At 41.7% G+C, this 24,195-nt stretch overlaps 2 protein-coding genes and 1 long non-coding RNA gene across 3 annotated transcripts in view; 1 reads left to right on the top strand and 2 right to left on the bottom strand.

Moving 5' to 3' along the window:
* The window catches only part of LOC137658433 (uncharacterized), a 33,086-nt gene extending 30,940 nt beyond the window's left edge, over positions 1–2,146 (bottom strand). The window contains exon 1 of the mRNA XM_068393140.1: positions 1,833–2,146. Within this exon, the coding sequence (XP_068249241.1) occupies positions 1,833–1,854 (22 nt within the window). The 5' untranslated portion in view covers positions 1,855–2,146. The remainder of the gene's footprint in view (positions 1–1,832) is intronic.
* The window catches only part of LOC137658436 (uncharacterized), a 70,912-nt gene that overhangs the window by 39,891 nt on the left and 6,826 nt on the right, over positions 1–24,195 (top strand). The window contains exon 2 of the long non-coding RNA XR_011047329.1: positions 17,698–17,768. This is a non-coding gene — a long non-coding RNA (uncharacterized lncRNA). The remainder of the gene's footprint in view (positions 1–17,697; positions 17,769–24,195) is intronic.
* The window catches only part of LOC137658434 (phospholipid phosphatase 5), a 276,559-nt gene continuing 262,839 nt past the window's right edge, over positions 10,476–24,195 (bottom strand). Inside the window, exon 6 of the mRNA XM_068393145.1 lies at positions 10,476–10,847. Coding sequence (XP_068249246.1) covers positions 10,630–10,847 — 218 coding nt within the window. The 3' untranslated portion in view covers positions 10,476–10,629. The remainder of the gene's footprint in view (positions 10,848–24,195) is intronic.

The following is a 24,195-nucleotide window of genomic DNA, read 5'->3' as shown; positions in this document are numbered from 1 at the left end:
GATAATTTCAATATAAACCTCGCCTTTTGAAGCACTCGGTTTGATTTTCAGAAATCTTAACTTTTTGTGAAACATTATTACAATATATGAATTGATTAAACATATATTTCAAGTTTAAGAATACAATATATTCATAATTGTACTTTTCATAAGGTTTCAGGAAATGGTCATTACCAAGTCTGTTTACAAACACTGCTGTTGATCCACTTTGGATATGATCATAGAACAGCTGACGTTTCATTTAGATATCTGTCTACATAGAAGCCTTATTCTAATTTCCTTACCCATACCTGTGACCGTATGAGAGAAGAGTAAAGACAACTCTTGAAAATTAGCCCAAAGAGACATACCCGTGAACATATCGTAATGGTAAAGAAAGCATGGTCATTTTAAGAAATTGTGTGAATCCCTTTAAAGGGCTTTTTTGTATTCTGGGTATAATCCTTCTAGTTATAGGAGGCTTAATGTAAAATTGAGGTCTTGATTTATGTATTTTCTCGTAAGGTTTTCACAACAGCTAAGGTCAACGATGTCACTTTAGTATTCTGTTGCGATGCTGAAATGCACTCTTTACAATGTCTTCCTCTTGATAATTTCTGTCTCATGGACGGCTTCTGAAAATAAAAAGCTCACAAACATACCACTTACATCCCTCTTTCAAAGGGAATTAAAGTAAATTACAATTACATTCGCTTACGGGCTGCCAACGCAAGAGCCCGTGTCTTGCATAAGGCAAGGTAATCTTAACAGAACGACACAGACAGGACCACTTACTGACCAGACCTTTCTGGTTTTCTCTTTATTTTTGTGGTCATAGTAAAATGTTCCCATAGAACACGTGTCTTCGAGTTAGTTACTGCAATTTCACCTAGAAGCATATCTTAACTACATTTTTGTGTTGGTAATTTGTTCGTGTATCAGGTTTTATTTAAGCTATTTAATACAAGCATCATGTGTTCTATTTGTTATGGAGTAATTGCATGGTTTGAATATCTACGAAGTATATTTGTATATTCGGATAGTTCCCACAAATTGAGTGCGAGGTTAAACAACAGAGACAAATTTCAAGAAATCTTGTACGTATAATGTTTAACTAATTCTGGAGAATTGAAAGGTTTGAAGCACTTACACGCCGATTTTGTAGTCTAGTGAATGTAATTAATATAATTCAAAAGACTTTCTGCATTATTCAAGGCTTGGTTATAAATTTCCTTGCAAAAATGCATTTGATATTGTCCGATTTTACAACTCACATATGTAGATAGTTCTGTTTTTTTCCTTTTTATAATTAGATAAAGGAACAGATTTTAACCTCTCAGATACATTCCTTACCGTATCTCTTATATAAAACCTTTTTTTATCCAATTAATTGATAAGCTCCACCATATTGTTAATATAAACTTTACGCGAACCATTGATTAAAATTGAGAATGTTATGCCCTTTTCACCAATAAAACTTTTAGAATCTAAGACATTCTTCTCTTGTCTTTAGGATGGTTTCAACTAAACTATGCTACTTTTAAAGAATCATTTACACCAGTAAGAGCGTTGGAATTCTAAATTTTGAGGAATTGATATGTATCTATCACTGAAGCACACAAAAATGGTAAAGAAATGTTAGCTATTTCGGAAATTAATTTAAAATTTACACTTACAACTAAGTGATAAAATTCCTTGAAGGCCACACACGAAGGTGTAACTAAGCCCCGCCCCATCTATACCCTAAAGAATAATGTTGCTGAAATTATAATTTTGACTACATATAAAACAATTATACTACCAATAGAAAGAGGAAAATACCCAAATTATAAAACAGTATTATTTCTACTTACTCCTTTCCATTGGATCCTCCATGATGGAAAAAGGGGTTCTTAAGTTGGTTTTTTGATAAACTGGGCCTCTGTTCGGTGGTTGAAGTTTGCTAGTTCTTGCTTTTCTGATTTTCGTTTGATAGTTCCTCAACACAGTTTGGTACAGCTCAGTCTACCTCTGCAGAACTTCGTTTGACGTTCTATGTATTGTTGGCTTATAGACAGCTTGTGAATTGGAGAATATATTCCTCTTGATACTGTGCAAGTAGCTCCTTGACGATTAAAAACTGAACTGCTGCTACGCTGGCGTTGTTTGTTATCAGTATGCTGTACTAGTGTGGGACTGTCTTTTATCACTCGCTTCACACAAGATTAGATACAGAACAAACCGTTTTTGAGTCATACAGATTAGATAAGGGAAGCTCCAGGTAAAATTCGTTAGCTACACATATCTCATTCCTTTCCTAAAATTATGCGTGTTGATGAAAAAAGTAAGTTTTATCATATTATAATGGTTCCCTGTAATTAAATCACCGATCATGTTTCAAATCATTCTTATATTATTTTCAAATGGGCCGCTTGCCGTTTTGATCCTTGTATTAATATATATATATATATATATATATATATATATATATATATATATATATATATATATGTATATATATATATATATGTATATATATATATATGTATATATATATACATATGTATATATATATATACATATATATATATATATATATATATATATATATATATATATATATATATATATATATATATATATAAAACTAAATGTTTACATCAGGAAATCTGGGAACTGTCTTCATATTATACAGCTTATTATATACGGAACTTGTGATAAACTATTATTACCAGGATTAACTATTGTATCTCCATCTAGTACAATCTACCCAAAATGCAATTTATATCAAGAAATTACTAAACAGAAAAAGAGGAGCGTGATTGATAAAGGTGCCTTACCCCGAGAAAGGATTACTCATATACTGATTGAATTACACCGATTGCCCATTAAAGCCAGAATAGAATTTAAGATGTGTTATGACTCTTCATGTTATCAGAACCGGACGTCCAGAATGTCTAAGAAAATTGCAACAGATCGTGTCAACAGGAGAATGGTAGTAGATGGTTTAGATTTACTTAACCCTAGATAAACCTCTAATGAGGTTCTAGACTATAGAGCTTTCTCATATGCAGCCCCAAGACTATATAACACTCACTAGACATCTAAAAAAACTGGCATTATTAAGGCTTTCAAGAAGAAACTAAAGACGTTCTTGTTTTCTAAGTGCTCCATAACGTGGATTTGATAATTCTATATCCTAAGGTTTACAATTAAAATTTATCGAATTCACCATTCTTATTAATTCCTAAGTTTTACAATTAACCCGAATTCTTCATTCTCATTAACTCCACATCCTAAGGTATAAAATGTATCGAATTCACCATTCTCATTAATTCCATATCCTAAAGTTTACAATTATCCGAATTCATCATTCTCATTAATTCCATATCCTAAGGTTTACAATTATCCGAATTCATCATTTTCATTAATTCCATATCCTAAGGTTTAAAATTTGCCGAATTCATCATTCTCATTAATTCCACATTTTAAGGTATTAAACTTATCGAATTCATCACTCTCATTAATTCCATATCCTAAACTTTACAATTACCCAAATTCATCATTTTCATTAACTCCATATCTTAAGGTATAAAATTTCTCGAATTCACCATTCTCTTTAATTCCATATTTAAGGTTTACAATTACCCGAAGTTATCATGCTCATTAATTCTATATTTTAAGATATAAAATTTATCGAATGCATCATTCTCATTAATTCCATATCCTAAAGTTTACAATTACCCTAATTTATCATTCTCAATAATTCCATATCCTAAACTAGGATATGGAATTAATGAGAATGATGAATTCGGGTGATTGTAAACCTTAGGATATGGAATGAAAGAGAATGATGAATTCGATGAATTTTATACTTTAGGATATGAAATTAATGAGAAGGATGAATTTGGGTAATTGTAAACCTTAGGATATGGAATTAATGAGAATAGTGAATTCGATGAATTTTATACTTTAGGATATGAAATTAATGAGTGATAAATTTGGACAATTGTAAACCTTAGGATATGGAATTAATGAGAGTGATGAATTCGATAAATTTTATACCTTAAAATATGGAATTGAGAAGGATGAATTTGGACAATTGAAAACCTTAGGATATAGAATTAATGAGAATGGTGAATTCGATAAATTGTAAGCCTTAGGATATGGAATTAATGAGAAAGGTGAATTCGATACATTCTACTCCCTTTTATTATTATCACGGGGTGGGGGGAGCAGGTGATATTTTCGGCGGCGGGGTCAATAACTCCTATACCAATAAATATATTCAAATGAAATTTTAATGGATTATTTTGATATTTAACAGCTTTGTTTTTGTCTATTTTCATGTTCATACCTGCTATAGGAAGGCCCTGGCTGTCAATTTTGTTCATAAGTGACGATTTTTAGCGAACAAATCAGTGTGAAGCAGCAAATTACTCCTCTAGAGTTTTACAATTATCGTAATGATTTTCACAGGGTTTGATGGGTGTTTTGTGAACTACATTCATACCAATTTTTGTATTGATACTTGCCTAGATAATTCACAGTAGCCATTTTTCGATCGCCATAGATTTCGGAGCGGGGGTGAGGAGAGGAGGGAGGCAGCTGTTATTTTCGGCAGCGGGGTCAGTAACTCCTATACCAATAAATATATTCAAGTGAAATTTTAAGCGATTATTTAGATATATATAATTTTTGTTTCTGCAAATGTTCATGTTCGTACCTGCTATAGGCATGCCCTGGCTGTCACTTTTGTTCGTAAGTTATGATATTTAGCTAAAAAAATCAGCTAGAGTTTTATAGACATCTAAATGATTTTCACATGGTTTGATGAATGTTATGTGAACTACATTCATACCCATTTTCGTATTGATACTTGCCATAGAAAAGTCACAGTAGCCATATTTCGATATTCACGGGAGGCCAATTTTCGCCAGTGTCGTAAATTATTCGTAGAATACTTCACATATCTAAATAGAATTTTCAGGGATTTGTGGGATGAATATTTACTTTATCCATACCAATTTTCATATTGATATCCGCCATAGAAAAGCCACAGCAAACTTATTTCGGTATGGGTTGAATGGTTATTTTTGGCGGTGGAGTAAATTGTTCCTAGAATAATTCACATATCAAAATGAAAATATCAGGGATTGATGTGAAACATAGTTTCTCTGTTCCTGCCAAATTTCATGGTGATATGTACAATTGAAAAGACACAGCTACCATGTAGCCTTTTTAAACATGCTGTTAAATGTAGCAAGTTATACTGTCTGTGTAGGAGGTAACTAAGGACTATGAACTTTCTGTAGTAGCGTGCCGACAATCCTAGTGTTGTGGAGAGGTATGATGACCATATAATTTTCTACTGCACCATACCTCCCTTCCAGATTCCTTTTTATAATCTTGCTGTGCAACTTCTTAACTTTTATTTAATATTGCAGCTGATTGGTTTCCCCCTGTTACTGTGCATGATGGTCTAAATTTTTTAATGCAATCTAATTAAAAGAAAATATACTTTGAAGGTAATGGCTTGTGTACTGTCTTACATGGGATTTGATTTTTTTTTCTTTTTTTTCTTTGCAAAGACCTTCTATGGCGTGGTATTGCTGCTAAGTAGAAAGGTACATTACAGGAGTAAGCTTAATTTTTATTTCTTAAGTTATGTTACAAAACCTAGTTGTGTGTGGTAAAGTTCTCATAACAGTACTTATCATTTGATAAGGACTTTGATACGTGATTGACATAACCTCGACATTGTCAATGACGGCAAAATGAGGAATTCAGTTTTGTAAATTTAGTAAGACTGTTATATGGGACCATCTTTTGAGAAATTTGCTTTGCATAGGCTACTGGATTCTGTTCAAGGAAAAAAATAATTTCATAGAAAACGAAGTTCATTGCAGCAAGTATTGTCTTCGAAATATTGATTTTGTTTACCCAGCGAGAATAACAGACGTGACTTAACCTCTTATCAGCATTGAATTTTGAAAAGGTTTGTGCGAGACCTTCAGTGTTATAGAGATATGATAGTAAAAAGTTGAACTGTTATTTTTCAAATTAGAGGCTGTGATTTAATTTTGATAACTATAATTCATTTACGAAATGGCAAGGATTTTTTTTTTAGTGTTTTATTGTGTTGTAGGGTTTCCGGAAACATTCGGGATTTCCCATTTACTGCAGCTTATGTTTTCATATGTTAATGAAATATTTCGATCTGTCTGATAACATAAACACAGTTATCAGTAGGAATAGTAGAGGCTCCTTTTGCTTGCTTCCGCTTCACATGGCTGATATTTTTTCTGTAATTGATAAAAACAGATTGTGTGAAGTGTTTGCTAAGGTTAACGATCATCGACATGTGTTGAGTACGTACAGTACACCTTCCTGCTATAGAAAGCTCAAATTGTGGAATTAGTAGGAACATTGTCTCTCTTGGTGAAGGTTATATAACTTCAATATAACTTCATTCATGCTATTGTCATGAAACTTTATACTCCTAATTTTTTTGTTTTTACTTTTCCTTCCTTTCAAGGTTCTAGCACACTTATTCATTCCTAGTATGCCCTCTTGTGACCCATCTCTACCTTAATTCAGCTTGGCATTGTCGGCCTTATTAAGTTGAAGGATAGTTTGACTTACAGTATATAAGAGGGAACTGGAAATAAGTATTTTTTTCTACTGGTCAGATTCGCTATTTAATTTTGCAAGATTTTGAGTCTCAAGACGATACGTTTTTAAAACCTTTATTGTATAAGTAATCAAAGAAATAAGTTTCCATTATATGGCCACCATCTTGGATTTCACAAAATGGCTGCTGTAAACTTTTTTTTTGTCAATATCATGATAGCCTTAGAAAGCTTGAAGGCCATCTATCATGGTTGGTTTCTGCTGGCCATCGGACTCTTTATGGTAGCCATTCTGCAGGGGATACTGCTGAGCAATGCGGGCCTGTTCCCACACACTGGCTAGGATATGAACTCTCAAGACATTCTATTTCAGAGCTCCAATAATTGGAGATAGCTTGTCACTCTCTGCCATATGCTTGGAAAAGAGATACCATCACAGTTTGGAGATAGTCTTGATGTAGAGGCCATTGGTGGATTAGGCTACACAGACAAAGTGAGCCACAGTAGCCAGCATAGTTTCAATTACTTTTGCTTCTTTTGAAAGCATCTGCTGGTAACTGATTACATCTCTTATCTGTTTTCATGTAGATCTGCAATTGGTAATAAACATATAGAAGGCTGGCAAAGCCTTTGATCTTTCTGCCCTTATGGCTTTATACCCACAACCCCAGAGGCAATGGAAATGGACGTGTTCTTCAGCATGAGGTTATAGTTTGCTATGACTAACAATGAGAGATCTGTCTGATGAGAAGAAAACCATCTATAATCTGAAGGATTTCGCTTGTGATACAAGGACAGCATAATTGATGAATAGTGTACCTGATTTTTCATGATAGTTGTCCTGGAATAGCAAGTTTTCGTTGTTCCTGGTATGCCTTGAAGAGGCGGCGATGATGTATTGTTGTACTCTATATAGTCTCTGCAGCAAGATGGCTGGTTAGGTCAGCCTTTGCATTATGTAAAAGGAACCTGCTCATTGGGACTTATTTTATGTTTGTTCCATCTCTGACCTGATACTGGATTGGTGCTCTTCCTTGCTTCCTTTCATCCATGGTAAAACTATTCAGAGAATTATCACTGCAGATTTTAAACACAAGGATGATTTCCACATAATCTCATGTGAGGGACATCAGCTTGTCGAAATATTCACTGAGATCTTTGACTGTGGTTGCTTGTTTGCTGGCCTTCTTTTGTAGAAGAATCATTCCATTTACCATAGCTATCTTTTGATTTTGAGCACCTGTTATGGTGCCTATCCCATCTTATGGCTGATGATCTTCCTATGGAGTTTCTGCTGTTGCCTGCTTGTAGAGGAAGTGGATTAACTTTGAATTGCCTAGGCATGGCAGGATTGCACAATATGGAGTAAATTCATGGTTCGCAATGGCCTCCTTCTGAGTAATATGTCTGCTGGACCTGGCCAGGACCATCATTTTGTCATACAAGTTCTTGGTATCCATTAGATTCACAGTCTTGTTTTGGGGTTTTACTGTGCTTTTCTTGTTTGCAGGGGACTCTCTGTCAGAGCTAGACCTGTTTGAGGATAAAGATCTGTCAGGAGAGATCCACCTGGAATGTCTTATTTTGGGAAGTAGACCGATATGGTGAAGTGTGTCAACTGCGACCTTCTGATGGTACAGCAATTCATGCCGAGGATGGTTCCACCCGAGGAAAAGGAAGAGGTTCCAGCACCCATTTCCTCTCCTGTCTCTGATCAGAAAAAAAACAGCGGAAACGGAAATTGTTGCTATCTCAGAAGCTTGTGATACATTGGTACTTTGTCAATAGCTTAAGGAATATTAGGTAAGGTAATAATATTTAGTCTGTGCAGACCTAGTGAAAATAATGGGTTGGTTTGTCTAAAATATGGGGTATACAAGTGAATCTTGAGCTCATGAGTTAATAAATTGCTGATCAACCTTAGTTGAAGGAAGCACATGATCGAAGAGTGCATCAGCATGGCCACGTGTCTGGAAAGCTGTATTATTGTCATGTATCCCGAGGATGAGACAAATTAGTGGCAAAATCAGCATACGCGTTAGCACTGTCATGAGTAGGGATAAAAGTGTGGTGCATCACATCGGTGTGTACAGGCATGGCAGCGCATTTTGGAACGTCTTAGCCTATACGCGTAGGCACACTGATAGGCGTAGAGTTGACGTGCTAGTCAATACTGTATCTTTGGCCTTACGGAATGGGTGTTATGAAGTGGATGACACATTCGTACTTGGACAAATCGGCCATATGTACCTGCAAAGTATCTGTCGTGGACACCACTGACGATGCCCAAAGGACCTCTGAAAAAGGTAATGGGGATTTCTTAGGCAAACCCGGCAACACCGTAGGCCCCTCGTCGAACAAGGCAAGGAATGAGTAGCGGAGGGTTAAGAACCTTCTAAAAGGGCTGATTTAGTACGTGGGATATGGCAGGCTCATTCTGCATTTGAGGTGTTCTTGGGTAAGAATTGGGTGAGATTTTTATAAATTTCAACTGGAGAGTCTTCCAAAAGAGAAAAATCACCTTGATATTGAAAATCTAAAAGAAATTGTTCACCACTAAACACGCTCATGGGAGGAGGAGAGCTGTTCAGATCTGTTTACAGTAATCAGGAACTAGTGATACGAAAACTGGATCCCGAGCAGAAAGTGCTGGGGCCAAAGCTAAGGGATCAGTCTCAGTTAGCTACTCATTATTGCTATGACCTGCGGGCGTCAAGATATAAGCAAAAATATCACTTGTCTGAAAAGCATGAAAATCATTGTTGTCACCTTTGGTAATTGATGTCACAGAGGACTCTGGTAAAGTAGGATCAGGGTGGAGACATCATGTGTCACAGGCAAAGGCCTAAGCTTCTTGTTCTCCAGGGAAGAAGGCGAGTTAGGGGATCTATCCAATTAGCCTCATTCATGCAATGTGCATGATGCTAATCCCACTAGGAGGATGGTTACTCCATGTAATAATCTCCAAGAGAGACACATGAACACTGCTCTTGAAGGTTCCTCATGGGTGGCCTTCAAGGCTGGGGTAAGTCCACATAACACTAGAATATCGTCTCATAATTCACAAAATACTGTGTATAAAAGTAAAGTTAAAGTCACTGAAAGGTAATAGAGTGGAATCGGTGATCATAGCAAAGGAAGGAGATTGGTCTCTGACGATGATCATGAGTATAGTGACCTTTAACTTGCAGTAGCTTACAAGCACTGCCCAGCCTTTGAGTGGTCTAGTAACTTATTAGTTTATTCTGGTTGTTGTAACTCGACTTGGGAGTAAACCCCATATAAATGACTCGGAAGTTTGCATACACATAAGAACATATACCGATTTACTATTCTATCTTAAATTAAGGTAGAATTGCTTTTCCCCATCCACCTGACAAGAGTAGCATGATAGTTTGGTAAATTCATCATTTTATTTGTAACCTCCTGTTGAAGATATCATATTCCTTGGGGACATTGGTTCCTCCATGAGTCTGTCTAACGACAGAAACTTAGGGCATCACCTGAATTTCTGATCAAAGTAGGTGGATTGGAATAAAAATTCCTGTTCATCCTAAGGACCTAGTGTATGACCTCCCAGGATTTTAAACCAGCCAGTCTGGTTATAGGGACTTCCTCCAACATATGGATAAGCCTCCTATGAAAGGATGATTGTGTTTGTATTGGAACAAGTGATAAATTGTTAATTTTGCAGTTTTCATAACTGCGAATCTAAGTCATTCTTCCTGCCGCATAAACACTACAATCCCTTAGTGAAGGTCAAATTGACTTCGCTGTAATCACATACTAATCTATTAAAGTACTCAGATTTGTATAGTTACGAAAAATAATTTAATTTTTTGTTGTTGTTGTTGACCTCTGCACATGGTTAAGGAAAAGACTATATACGAATTAAATGATTTATTACAACAAAATTCTTAGGTTTACTGTTAAGAATATTTTATCACATAAAATATATTTGCAATTACATTTTCACCCACAAAATAGTCTTTTAAGTACAAGATAAAACCACAAAAATAAGTAAAAACATATAAAGTATTTATATCCACTTTATTTGTTCTTCCATGGAAGATTCTGGATCAAGCATAACAGATGGAGAGTTTTCTGTATTTCTTTTTATATTAGTAGTGTCACCATAGTAAAGTGTTGGGACCATTACATAGGATAGATGACAATGCCGTGATGTTAATGAAGGATAATATTGCCGATAGCAAAGGTATGCTATTAATAAACCCAACATAGAACCAACCAAGACATCTGGAAAGAATAATGGATACATAATGGAGTATACACAAATCAAACAAAAATGTTATTTTTATTAGTAAAATAAATTTTTGAATATACTTACCCGATAATCATGTAGCTGTCAACTCCGTTGCCCGACAGAATTCTATGGAGGGATACGCCAGCTATCACAATACTAGAAGGGGGTGTACTTACCAGCGCCACCTGTGGCCAGGTACTCAAGTACTTCTTGTTGACACCTCCTCAATTATTCCTCGGTCCACTGGTTCTCTCTGGGGAGGAAGGGAGGGTCGATTAAATCATGATTATCGGGTAAGTATATTCAAAAATTTATTTTACTAATAAAAATAACATTTTTCAATATTAAACTTACCCGATAATCATGTAGCTGATTCACACCCAGGGAGGTGGGTGAAAACCAGTGTACAAGATTAAAGGATAGCTAAGTATCCCATATTTCATATAACAGTTATCTCAAATAACAATGAAATAATAAGTACGTGGTAAGGAAGTCGAATAGAACCGTTACTCTGCCTCTTTATTTAAAGTTCGTCTTCCTTACTGAGCGCAGCGTTCCTCTTGGAGGCTGAATCAACCCAAAGGTGCCAAAGTACACGGGGTTGCAACCCCTACTAAAGGACCTCTACCAAACCTTTAACCCAGGCGCTTCTCAAGAATGAATAGACCACCCGCCAAATCCAAGGATGCGGAAGGCTTCTTAGCCTACCGTAACAACCATAAAAACAACAATAAAAGTATTCAAGAGAAAGGTTAAAAAAGGTTATGGGATTAAGGGAATGTAGTGGCTGAGCCCTCACCTACTACTGCACTCGCTGCTACGAATGGTCCCAGGGTGTAGCAGTTCTCGTAAAGAGACTGGACATCTTTCAGATAAAATGATGCAAACACTGACTTGCTCCTCCAATAGGTTGCATCCATTATGCTCTGCAGAGAACGGTTTTTATTAAAGGCCATCGAAGTAGCTACGGCTCTTACTTCGTGGGTCCTTACCTTCAGCAATGCAAGGTCTTCCTCCTTTAAGTGAGAATGTGCTTCTCTGATCAGAAGCCTTATATAATACGAAAGCCCATTCTTGGACATGGGTCTCGAGGGTTTCTTGATGGCACACCATAAGGCTTCTGACTGTCCTCGAATAGGTTTAGACCTCTTAAGATAATATTTGAGAGTTCTGACAGGGCAAAGAACTCTCTCTAGTTCGTTACCTACCATGTTGGAGAGGCTAGGTATTTCGAACGATCTAGGCCAAGGACGTGAAGGAAGCTCGTTCTTTGCTAGGAATCCAAGCTGAAAAGAACATGTTGCAGATTCGGTTGTGAAACCAATGTTCTTGCTGAAGGCATGAACCTCACTGACTCTCTTAGCTGTTGCAAGGCAAACGAGAAAAAGAGTCTTGAGGGTAAGGTCCTTGAAGGAAGCTGACTGGAGAGGTTCGAACCTAGATGTCATAAGGAACCTTAAGACTACGTCTAGATTCCAGCCTGGAGTGGAAAGACGACGTTCTTTAGACGTCTCAAAAGACTTAAGAATGTCTTGAAGGTCCTTGTTGGAAGACAGGTCCAAACCTCTGTGGCGGAGAACTGAAGCCAACATACTCCTATATCCTTTAATCGTAGGTGCTGAAAGGGATCTCTCATTCCTAAGATGTAGAAGGAAGTCAGCTATTTGGGTCACAGAGGTATTGGTAGAGGATATTGAATTGGCTCTACACCAGCTTCGGAAGACCTCCCACTTAGACTGGTAGACTCTACGAGTGGAAACCCTTCTTGCTCTGGCAATCGCACTGGCTGCCTCCTTCGAAAAGCCTCTAGCTCTAGCGAATCTTTCGACAGTCTGAAGGCAGTCAGCCGAAGAGCGTGGAGGTTTGGGTGCAACCTGTCTACGTGAGGTTGACGTAGAAGGTCCACTCTTAGAGGTAGAGTCCTGGGGAAGTCGACTAGCCATTGAAGTACCTCTGTGAACCATTCTCTTGCAGGCCAAAGGGGAGCAACCAGCGTCAGCCGTGTCCCTTCGTGCGAGACGAATTTCTGCAGAACTTTGTTTATTATCTTGAACGGTGGGAATGCGTACAGGTCGAGATGGGACCAGTTCAGTAGAAAAGCATCCACATGAACTGCTGCAGGGTCTGGAACAGGGGAACAATACAGCGGAAGTCTCTTGGTTATGGAGGTGGCAAACAGATCTATGGTAGGTTGACCCCACAAGGTCCAAAGTCTGTTGCACACACTCTTGTGGAGGGTCCATTCCGTGGGAATGACCTGATTCCTTCTGCTTAGGCGATCTGCTGAGACGTTCATATCGCCCTGAATGAACCTCGTGACCAGAGTGAGGTTTAGACCTCTTGACCAAATGAGGAGGTCCCTTGCGATCTCGTATAGGCTCCTCGAATGGGTCCCTCCTTGCTTGGAGATGTAAGCCAAGGCTGTGGTATTGTCTGAGTTCACCTCCACCACTTTGCCTAGCAGGAGGGACTTGAAGTTCAACAGGGCTAGATGAACAGCTAGCAGCTCCTTGCAGTTGATGTGGAGAGATCCTTGTTCCTCGTTCCACGTTCCCGAGCATTCCCGTCCGTCCAAGGTTGCACCCCAGCCCGAGTCCGATGCATCTGAGAAGAGATGAAGATTGGGGGTCTGAATGGCCAATGATAGACCTTCCCTGAGAAGGAGGTTGTGCTTCCACCACAGGAGAGTGGTCTTCATCTCTTGGTTGATAGGGATAGAGACTGCTTCGAGAGTCGAACCCTTGTCCCAATGAGCTGCAAGATGGAATTGAAGAGGGCGGAGGTGGAGTCTCCCTAGCTCGACAAACAGGGCCAGTGATGAGAGGGTCCCTGTGAGACTCATCCACTGTCTCACTGAGCAACTGCTCCTCTTCAGCATGCTCATGATGCACTCTAGGGCCTGGCTTATCCTGGGGGCCGATGGAAAAGCCCGAAAATCCTGACTCCGAATCTCCATTCCCAGGTACACAATGGATTGGGAGGGAATGAGTTGAGACTTCTCTATATTGACTAATAGACCTAGGTCTCTGATTAAGTCTAAAGTCCAATTGAGATTCTCCAGACAACGACGACTCGTGGAGGCTCTCAACAGCCAGTCGTCTAGGTAGAGGGAGGCTCTGATGTTCGACAAGTGTAGGAATTTTGCTACATTCCTCATCAGATGAGTAAAGACCATAGGAGCTGTGCTTAGGCCAAAACACAGGGCTTGGAATTGATAGACAACCTTTCCGAAAACGAATCTCAGGAAAGGTTGGGAGTCTGGATGAATAGGAACGTGAAAGTATGCATCTTTCAAGTCCAACGAGACCATCCAGTCCTCCTGTCTGACCGCTGCTAAGACCGACTTGGTCGTCTCCATCGTGAACGTCTGCTTGGTGACATACTCGTTGAGAGCGCTGACGTCCAGCACCGGTCTCCAACCTCCTGTCTTCTTGGCCACAAGAAAGAGGCGGTTGTAGAAGCCCGGGGATTGATGGTCCCGGACTATAACCACTGCCTTCTTCTGCACAAGTAGCGACACCTCCTGGTGCAATGCTAGCCTCTTGTCCTCTTCTTTGTAGTTGGGAGAGAGGTTGATGGGCGATGTGGTCGGAGGTGGTTTGAGGCAGAATGGAATCCTGTAACCGTTCCTCAGCCAACTGACAGACTGGGCGTCTGCACCTCTCTTCTCCCAGGCTCGCCAGAAGATCTTGAGTCTGGCTCCTACTGTTGTCTGGAGATGCGGAGAGTCGGTTTTTTCCTTTGGATGTCCTGGATCCTTTCCTAGACTTGCTCCTGTGAGAGTCTGGACGGGAGCTTCCTCGGCTGGGGGCTCTACCACGAAAGGGCGGTATGAACCTCGTAGCAGGGGTATCAGCCACTGGGGAGCGATAAGTCTTGGGGACTGAGGTAGCAACCTTAGACTTACGAGCCGATGAGGCTACAAGATCGTGTGTATCTTTTTGTATCAGGGCAGCAGACAAGTCCTTAACCAGCTCTTCGGGAAAGAGGAACTTCGAGAGCGGAGCAAAAAGGAGTTGTGACCGTTGGCAAGGTGTAATGCTGGCGGAAAGGAAGGTACACAGTTGTTCCCTTTTCTTCAACACCCCTGATACAAACATCGACGCTAGCTCACCCGATCCATCTCTAATGGCCTTATCCATGCAGGACATTAATAGCATGGCAGAATCTTTGTCCGCAGGAGAGGTTTTCTTGCTGAGGGCCCCCAGGCACCAGTCGAGAAAGTTGAACATTTCAAATGCTCTAAACATCCCTTTCAGTAAGTGATCCAGGTCTGAGAAGGTCCAACAAACCTTCGAGCGCCTCATAGCAGTTCTCCGAGGCGAGTCTACCAGACTTGAGAAGTCAGCCTGGGCAGAGGCAGGTACTCCCAAGCCTGGTGCTTCCCCTGTGGCATACCAAACGCTCGCTTTCGAAGTGAGCTTCGTTGGAGGGAACATGAAGGAAGTCTTGCCAAGGTGTTGTTTAGACTGCAGCCACTCCCCTAAGATCCTTAAAGCCCTCTTAGAGGATCTAGCTAGGACAAGCTTAGTATAGGAGGACTTAGCTTGTTGTACGCCCAGCGAAAACTCAGATGGCGGAGAGCGGGGAATAGCAGAGACAAAGTGGTCTGGGTAAATCTCCCTGAGTAGAGCCAAGACCTTACGAAAATCAATAGACTGTGGAGAAAGCTTGGATTCGTCCACGTCTGATGAGGGATCCAGGTGTGCCTCCTCATCATCCGACACCTCATCACCAGAGTGTAGTGAAGAGATCGGACAAGAATGCTGAACCGCAGAGTCAGAACGGGTAGGAACAATAACAGTGGTTTCCTCTTCAAGTAACTGTTGAGGGAAAACCTGAGGCTCAGACTGCAAAGGCTGAACAACAGACGAAGCAGAAGGAAGGCGCATGGGTGGAGGAGGCTGACTCCTAGCATGAGAGGTTGAACCCAAGGATAGCGCTTGCTGAGCGGTGGACGGAGGCGGAGTAGCAAGTTCCTGTTCCTGTGGTATGAGCGGAGCATGATGAGGTTGAGGCTGCGCAGAACAAGGTAAAGTTCTCGCAAGCTGAGGCTCCTGAGGCGTAAGTCCAGGGTGTAGAGGAGCTTGCCTTGAGGAGGGTTGAGCTCGCTGCAGCGAGAGCTGAGGAGACTGACTCATGGACGGGAGAGGTTGTTGTACCTCAACCGAGAGTTGCACCACTGGTGGAGCAGCAAGGGGAGGCGGAGGAAGAGTGGAATAATCCTCCTGATCCCAACGTAAAGGTTGCCTTAAAGAAGGCTGAGGCTGAACACCACTGGGAACAGCGAACTCCGAATGTGGCTCAACATCGTACGCCTGGCAGATGGTGCTGCGACCAGGCGGAGCGAGCGCAGGCGGGGCGAGCGCAGGCGGAGCGAGAACAGGCGGAGGGAGTGTAGGCGGAGGTGGAGGTGCAACACTCTCAGCCCGACACTCACGCATCAAGTCCGAAAGCTGTGCTTGCATGGACTGAAGAAGAGTCCACTTGGGATCGGCAGAAACGACAGTAGACTGAGGTAAAGCCTTAACAGTCGAGCTCTGTTGTGGCAGAACCTTACTCCTCTTGGGCGGAGTACAGTCGACAGATGACTGAGGCGAGTCAGAGCTGAGCCAATGACTGCAACCTGGCTGAGCACTCGCGGACTGGACTCTACGTTTAAGCGGTCTCGAGACCTGAGACCAACGTTTCTTCCCTGACAGTTGATCAGCGGACGAGATAAAGACGGGCTCAATCGTCTGCAGGTGGGAGTGACGGTCTTTGGAAGACACGCCCGCAACCACCGAGGATAATTCTGTGCGCCTAACAAGGCCTGCCGAACCCTTATGCCCTTCGACATTGCTTCTCCCCTGGGCTTGGGAGCTTGCAAGAGGTCCCGGACTGGGAGGACGACTGGCTCGCACAGAAAAATCCTCACGCACCACACTGGCACTAACACTAGCACTTGGCACTGCACTGACACTAGCACTCGTCACAGCACTGGCACTAACTCCTCCCACTGCACTCTTGACCTTCAGTTCTTTAACTTCGGCCATCAGAGACTTATGGTCACTTACCACTGACTCTACTTTATCTCCTAAAGCCTGAATAGCACGCAAAACAATAGACATATCAGGCGGAGGGCAAACAGTAGGTTCGGGGGTAGCCACTACAGGGGTAGGAAAAGGTAGGGGATCATGAGGTGAGGAAAACAGTGAAGAGTGAGAAGAACTCCTCCTAACTCTACCTCTCTCTAACTTAGTTGAATATTTCAAAAGACGGACAAATTCCAATTCCGAAAGTCCGGCGCATTCCTCACATCGATTTTCTAACTGACAGGGCCTGTCCCTACAGTCAGAACAAGCGGTGTGAGGATCTACCGAGGCCTTCGGAATACGCCTATTGCAAGACCTACATCGTCTATGGGAGGGGGCTTGCGAAATGTCAGACATCTTGAATCCAAAGAGTTAGCCAAAGGGGGTTCCAAAAACAAGCAAAAATTCGTTAACCGTTAATCAGGACTATATAAAAGCTATCTAGCTAATATAAGAAGGTTTCCAGTAAAGCGACAGCCGTTAATCTGAGAGAATACTTCACCAATTAGCCGTGAATAAACTCGAAGACCATAAGCGTATCCCAGAACGTCTTGCCGGAAGCACGACAGAGGAATAATTGAGGAGGTGTCAACAAGAAGTACTTGAGTACCTGGCCACAGGTGGCGCTGGTAAGTACACCCCCTTCTAGTATTGTGATAGCTGGCGTATCCCTCCATAGAATTCTGTCGGGCAACGGAGTTGACAGCTACATGATTATCGGGTAAGTTTAATATTGAAAAATGAATAATTCAGTTTTTAAAATTTTCAGCCTCCTGAAGCAATAGACTAGAATACTGGAGCCTACTTGCCCATCCAACATAATACATTTAGCCTGATATTGTAAGTATTCTTTACTGTATGTGATGGGGTTTCATGCTATCTTGTACTGTAAGGTTAATTGGATTTTTTGTTTTATAATATTGAAAATCAACACAAACTATGCCTTGTGTAAACCTTATTTGTTCCTACACAAATACAAACCATTGTCCTTTAATACACGTAATTTTTCAGCTTTGCTGGCTGCTATTAAAATTGATAATTAGGTTTGGTAATTAATGGAGGGCAATGGAGAACCCCCCCCCCCCCCCCCAGCCCAGCACACTGAGTAGCCACTTTATTTACAGCCACTGGAGCATACAGACATACTCACGACACAGCCAACTGGTTGTTTTGATCTTTTATTTTTAGATAATTGTGTGAGATAATTAAGAAGAAATGTTTAGCATTATTCCAGAAGTTATTCCTTTACCTAAGCTTCACTTTCGTCTTTTCACACTGCAGGTCCTAAGGAAAGAGTTCTGTCCTTTTCACTTTTATAGACAAAAAGATGATTCCGAGAGACTACCTAGAGTGCTCCTTCGTCTCATCGTGAAAGTCTTAAAAACTGATCGATAGGAGCACGGGCGCTAGCATCTTCATCTGCTGATGCACTCGGTCCTGCCCTCACCTGTTTGGCCACAAACACCCACAAATTCTGTTTATTGAAAGGGCCCTACCTCGTGCTCCTACAAGAGCGAGCTTTCACATGTTTGTGCTTGCTCTCTTGTGCAAGCACCTAACAGTTCTCCGCAATACTCATGCTCCATAGAACAACTTCTAATATTTGTGCTCTCCTTCTACAGTTCACCCTCTTCTGAGCTCACATTCACTTTCTAGTAAGGCAAGAAACTTGACAACTCTATGCACTGGAACATTCCTTCCCCAAAGATACATATTGGTATGATGTGTAGGTGTTACACATAGGCTACTTATGCTCTTTTCTCAAAAGAATGAGAGCACACACACTGCTAGTTGAAATAGGGGCCTCGCTCTTCTTACCTTCCAGCAAGATGCCTCTCTCACTTTTGGGAGCAGATGCAAACCAATAGACATGGTACACGTTGTTGGTACCATACCATATGCAAGGCCCTCATATTAAGGTTTGATCGACATAGCTGCATGCCTCTGGCAATCTCTATTGTACATGAGTACGGTACATACCAAGTGCTGAATGGTTTGTGATAAAATTGTTCTTAAGACTATTTATAGCGCTCTTGTTCTCTCGATCAAGAGGAAGAAAGGCCCCTCACCAAGCTGAGCAAGAAGTTCATTCTTGCATTGTATGCAAGACAAGTTACGTATGGAATGTGTTTACTTCCTTGACAGTACATTTCAGTACAAGGTTAAAGCATCAATCAGTTACCACTAAGGGTCGGGGCCCATCAAGGATAAATATTATGAGATCCCCCATTGCACTGTTAATGGGGGGGTTAGGAATACTCCTGTGACCTAAAGGTCATCAAGACTCTTCCTTCCCTGGAAAGGCTTGGAGACCACTGGCTTTTCACCGTTAACCTGGCCTTCCAAGTAGAGGGATTGGGTTAGGTTAGACAAAATTCAGTAACATCCTGCAGCTCCTATTAGCAGGGGAATACTGATTGGGATGTTCCAGACCAACTATCTGAATTTGCCTGAGATCTCCAGCGATTGACTTTAACGGCAGGAACAGACGCACATGAAGGCTACTGAAAATGTTTACAAACTCCTACAGTCAACTCTTATGAATGCAATAACCTATGAGGAACTAAAGATCAGGTCATCAGTCTCCATTCTTGGATTCCAGACTCCATTCCAGATGGGCATGGCTAGCAATATACAATTTGACATAAAAAGAAGAACTGTAGGTCTGCAGGATTTCAATGGGTTCTTTAAGGCAAGAGGAGGAGGAAGAAGTCCAAGATTGAATTCCCAATACTCTCTCTTCTGTTTCTTCTCCTTTGGCCTCCCCCAGGGGGCGATCAGAGAAGAGTGATGACCCTTTGACACTTGGGCAAGAGCCTCCTGGTTGACTGGTTCCCTTTTGGAGAATCTTAAAAAGGCCATCTATGCTTGATACCAGCAATTGTCTCATCACCTTCAGTATCTGTGTCTGCTCCTGCAGAGGCTTCTCTTCCATGCTTGGAAGCTCTGGAAGGGGAAGTTTCACCAAGGAAAAATTCTCATCAGCAGCACCCTTTGTCTTCTCACCAAGAGTTGGAGGATTCAAAATCCAAGAAGCAAGTGTGATCCTTGTTATCTCTGAAGGGCTTCCCTTCAGCGCATAGCTCTTCGGAGTACGCTCACAGGGTTGCTAGCCACCTTGTCAGATCCTTCCTCTCCTGAGGAGGATCATAGAATTGCTTCCTATAGGTGGACTGACCACTCTTGGTTTCGAAGATGCACCTTGACATGTCTCGCCAAGGATCACCTTGCTACTTCAACTCTCTTTGGGCCTCAACCTCTGATTGTGCCTCTTACAGACAAAGGACTCCTGAATGTGCTTCCTCCCATTGAGCCTCACCTGGACATGCCTTGGCCAGACGACCTTCACCCATGTGGACATTGCCTAGATAAGCCTCACTCACCTGATGGACCTCACCCGTCCACGAGTGCACATCGACAACATGTGAGTCTCCTAAGCTCTAATTTTTCAAGGACTGCAACCGAAAGGCATGAGTCTCCATTACCCAGCTCTCTGGAACAAGCTGAACCATAACTATACTTGCTCTTCTTCTCAATGCACTTCACCGAGTAGGGCTCTTTCTAATAGCTCTCCTGTCAAGTGCTCATCTAGATTAGTTTTCGATGAATATGCCTTTCGTTCTTGCTCCCCCAGGATGTTACCCACTTTTAGACATGCTTCTTGTGAGCCAAAGGAATAGACATCAAGTGACTCCATCCAGAGGGAAAAACTGAGTGGACAAACAGAGACTTTCTGTACCCCAGGGAAATTACCCAGGTGGATAATGTCCACATATCACTCATCGAGATTGTTCCTGTTTCTAAGCAGTGGAGGATAGAGGAACGAAAGGCTACAATGGCACAGGTTGACGAGAAACCTAAGTCTGCTTCACGGCCATTACACGACAGGCCCCCGCTCCTGTAGTCATTTTTCCCCCCTAGACTGTGGCCTCACAAAGATCCCAGGCTTGCAAGAGCCCCTAAGGACTCTCACCCTGATGGAGAAAAGAGCAGGATCCTTACAGCTCCTCTTCCTCTTCCTACTCAACCTTCACTTAGAGGACCAGAACGTGGATGATGACGCTGATCCCTCTCAGAGCCAGCCAGGTATGGTTTCTGAGAGGGAGGATGATTTTGGACCAAATTCAGATGGTTTTGACGGATTTTTTTCTGAATTCAGCAGTCCCCAAAACTGCAGGTATGGAGCAGGGCAAGTCTGGCTCCACCTTTTTCTATGTTCTCCAATATATCCAGAAGATTAATGGCCTTGGGTGATAGACTTTCTTCTCCCCAAAGGTGGTCATTGACAGTCTTATCACGTTCCCAGTAGCTCTAGGTGGTGTTTGGAATTATTGTGGTCTATCCTGACCACAGAAGCATCAGACAAGATGGACTCACAGGTTTCTGCGAGGAATGACCAAATGATGGCAGAAAAGTATTCCTGCTTCATTCCTCTAGTATTCATCCCTATATTACTAGACAAAAGGAGTCCTTCTCCTACCTCTGGAACCTAAAGTGGCGAAGTAGACTCGGTGAATATCGACTGGCTTGACTACAATGTCCTTTTTGGGGGCAGAAGCCTCTTCTATGGAGGCTACGGCTACCCTCTAAGCAAAGTCTTTGTTAGACCACTGTCAGGAGCAGTTGGCTATTTAGCCAGCAAGGAAGATCTGGCAGATCCTGACAAGCAACGAGCTATAAAGGATGTGCGACTTACTGGGGCGGGAGCCATTGATTTCCTGGTGGAAAACCAATCGGCTATTTTGGTCTTCAAACACTTGAGATACCATAGCCGTGAGATTTAAGGAGCATAGGCCATCAAGAGGGGTTGGAAATTTATAATGCTTCTCTCAAAAGTCTCATGTAGCTCTATTCAGATGATGTGAATGCCACAACAGACCAATGAAGACAGGATAGTCAGGACTCGCTTCTCCATTTTGCAGTATCCTTTTAGCAACCTCAACACTCCTCCGGTCATGCTAAAGTGGCAGCACCCTCGTTGCAACCTCTGTAACAACCTCAAAGGGGATTCGCACCCTACCTCCATCTTAAGTGTGGAACAGATTGGCCTTGCTCGCTTTGGCTTTGGTAAAATGTGTTGGTGAGCTCCACGGCCACTCTTTTGACGTCCCTTATTCAAGGGGTTGGAGGCAGGGACGAGACTAGAGTTTGTTGCAAAAACCCAAATTTTTTTTTTTTCCATATCCTAAGGTTTTTATCTTTTCAAGATGATAGCCTTCGAGAGGTAAATGAGGATCCTAATTTGTTGCTTTCATCCTGTAATAATAGCTCTTGAAGTGCTATCTGAAGCAACCAGACCAAACTTTTCTCTCTACCCTATCCATACTAACAAATGTTAGTATGGATAGGGTAATGAGAAAAGTTTGGTCTGGTTGCTCGAGATTAATTCAGATAGCACCTCCGAGCTATTATTACAGGATGAAAGCAACAAATTAGGATCCTCATTTACCTCTCGAAGGCTATCAACTTGAAAAGATAAAAACCTTAGGATCTGGAAAAATAAAATTTTGGGTTTTTGCAACAAACTCAAGTCTCGTCCCCTTGAATAAGTGACGTCAAAGGAGTGGCCGTGGAGCTCACCAACACATTTTACCAAAGCCAAAGCGAGTAAGGCCAACTTGTTCCACACTTAAGATGGAGGTAGGGTGCGAATCCCCTTTGAGGTTGTTACAGAGGTTGCAACGAGGGTGCTGCCACTTTAGCATGACCGGAGGAGGGGTGAGGTTGCTAAAAGGATACTGCAAAATGGAGAAGCAAGTCCTGAATATCCTGCCTTCATTGGTCTGTTGTGGCATTCACATCATCTGAATACAGCAACATGAGACTTTTGAGAGAAGCATTATAAATTTCCAACCCCTCTCCATGGCCTATGCTCCTTAAATATCACGGCTATAGTATCTCAGTGTTTGAAGACCAAAATAGCCGATTGGTTTGCCACCAGGAAATCAATGGCTCCCGCCCCAGTAAGTTTCACATCCTTTATAGCTCGTTGCTTGCTTGTCAGGATCTGCTAGATCTTCCTTGCTGGCTAAATAGCCAACTGCTCCTGACAGCGGTCTAACAAAAACTTTGCTTAAAGGGTAGCCGTAGCCTCCATAGAAGAGGCTTCTGCCGCCAAAAAGGACATAGTAGATAAGCCAGTCGATATGTCGATATTCACCGAGTCTACTTTGCCACTTTAGGTTCCAGAGGCAGAAGAAGGACTCCTTTTGTCTAGTAATATAGGGATGAATACTAGAGGATTGAAGCAGGAATACTTTTCTCCCATCATTTGGCACCAACCTGCTCAAGGGAGTAGACCCTCTTTCTCCTCCCCCAGATTTGATGTTCTTCACAGACGCATCTAAAAAAAGTGTGGGGAGCTCATCTATTACATATGACGGCATCTGGGCTTTGGTCTGAATCTGAAAAGCGGTGCTTCATCAAATCTCCTTGAAATGAAAGCCTCTTTTTCTGGCTCAAACATTTCCATCAGCTGCTTCCAGGGCACCACGTAGTGCTGATGAGCGGCAACACTACGGTGGTAGCTCACATAAGCAAACGAGGAGGTACTTTTTCTTAGCTCCTTTGCCAACTAGCTGTAGAAATCCTCAGATGGACGGAAGAGAACTCAGAGTAACTAACAGCCCACTTCATCCCGGCATGAACATGCTGACGGACAATATGAGCAGGAAGACTCACATAGTTGGTACCGAATGCTCTTTAAATCAAACAGATAGCCAACAAAATTTTGACTTTGTGGGGTTCGCCGATGATAGATCTGTTCACAACATCCCTTAACCGGAAGCGTCCAGTGTACTTCTCTCCAGTACCAGACTCGCAGGCGTTCTGGGGAGACAATGGCAAGTACAGTCATCTCTGCAGATTTTATTTACTCTGTTGGTTGAATTGAAGTGTAAAAAATCTGTCTTTTTCCTTAACTATGCAAACCTGAGTTCTTTACATGGGAGAAGGATAATAGTGCAACCTAGAATATTGCAGTTAAAAAATTTAACTAGGTATAAACAACCGACCGGCTCAGTAGCTGGGAGGTAACTGTTTACCTGCTTGCTCACAGACAACTCGCTTTAATTGTAGCCACGAATTACACTGGTGTTGGTGCTGGCGGGCAAGTAAGAATAAGGGACTCAGGTTGTGTCGTTAAGGAAAAATACAAATTACAGTACCTCCAAATTTGTGATTTGTTCCAACACAATCAATATACCAACCCTTTTCTCTTACATATAGGAGACTTATCCTTAGATGGGAGGAAGTCTCAATTCAACTG

The sequence above is a fragment of the Palaemon carinicauda genome, chromosome 19 (assembly GCF_036898095.1).
Source record: "Palaemon carinicauda isolate YSFRI2023 chromosome 19, ASM3689809v2, whole genome shotgun sequence".
NCBI classification, from domain to species: Eukaryota; Metazoa; Arthropoda; class Malacostraca; order Decapoda; family Palaemonidae; genus Palaemon; species Palaemon carinicauda.
The sequence above is the reverse complement of the archived record's forward strand: the minus strand, read 5'-3'. Positions and strand labels throughout refer to the sequence as shown.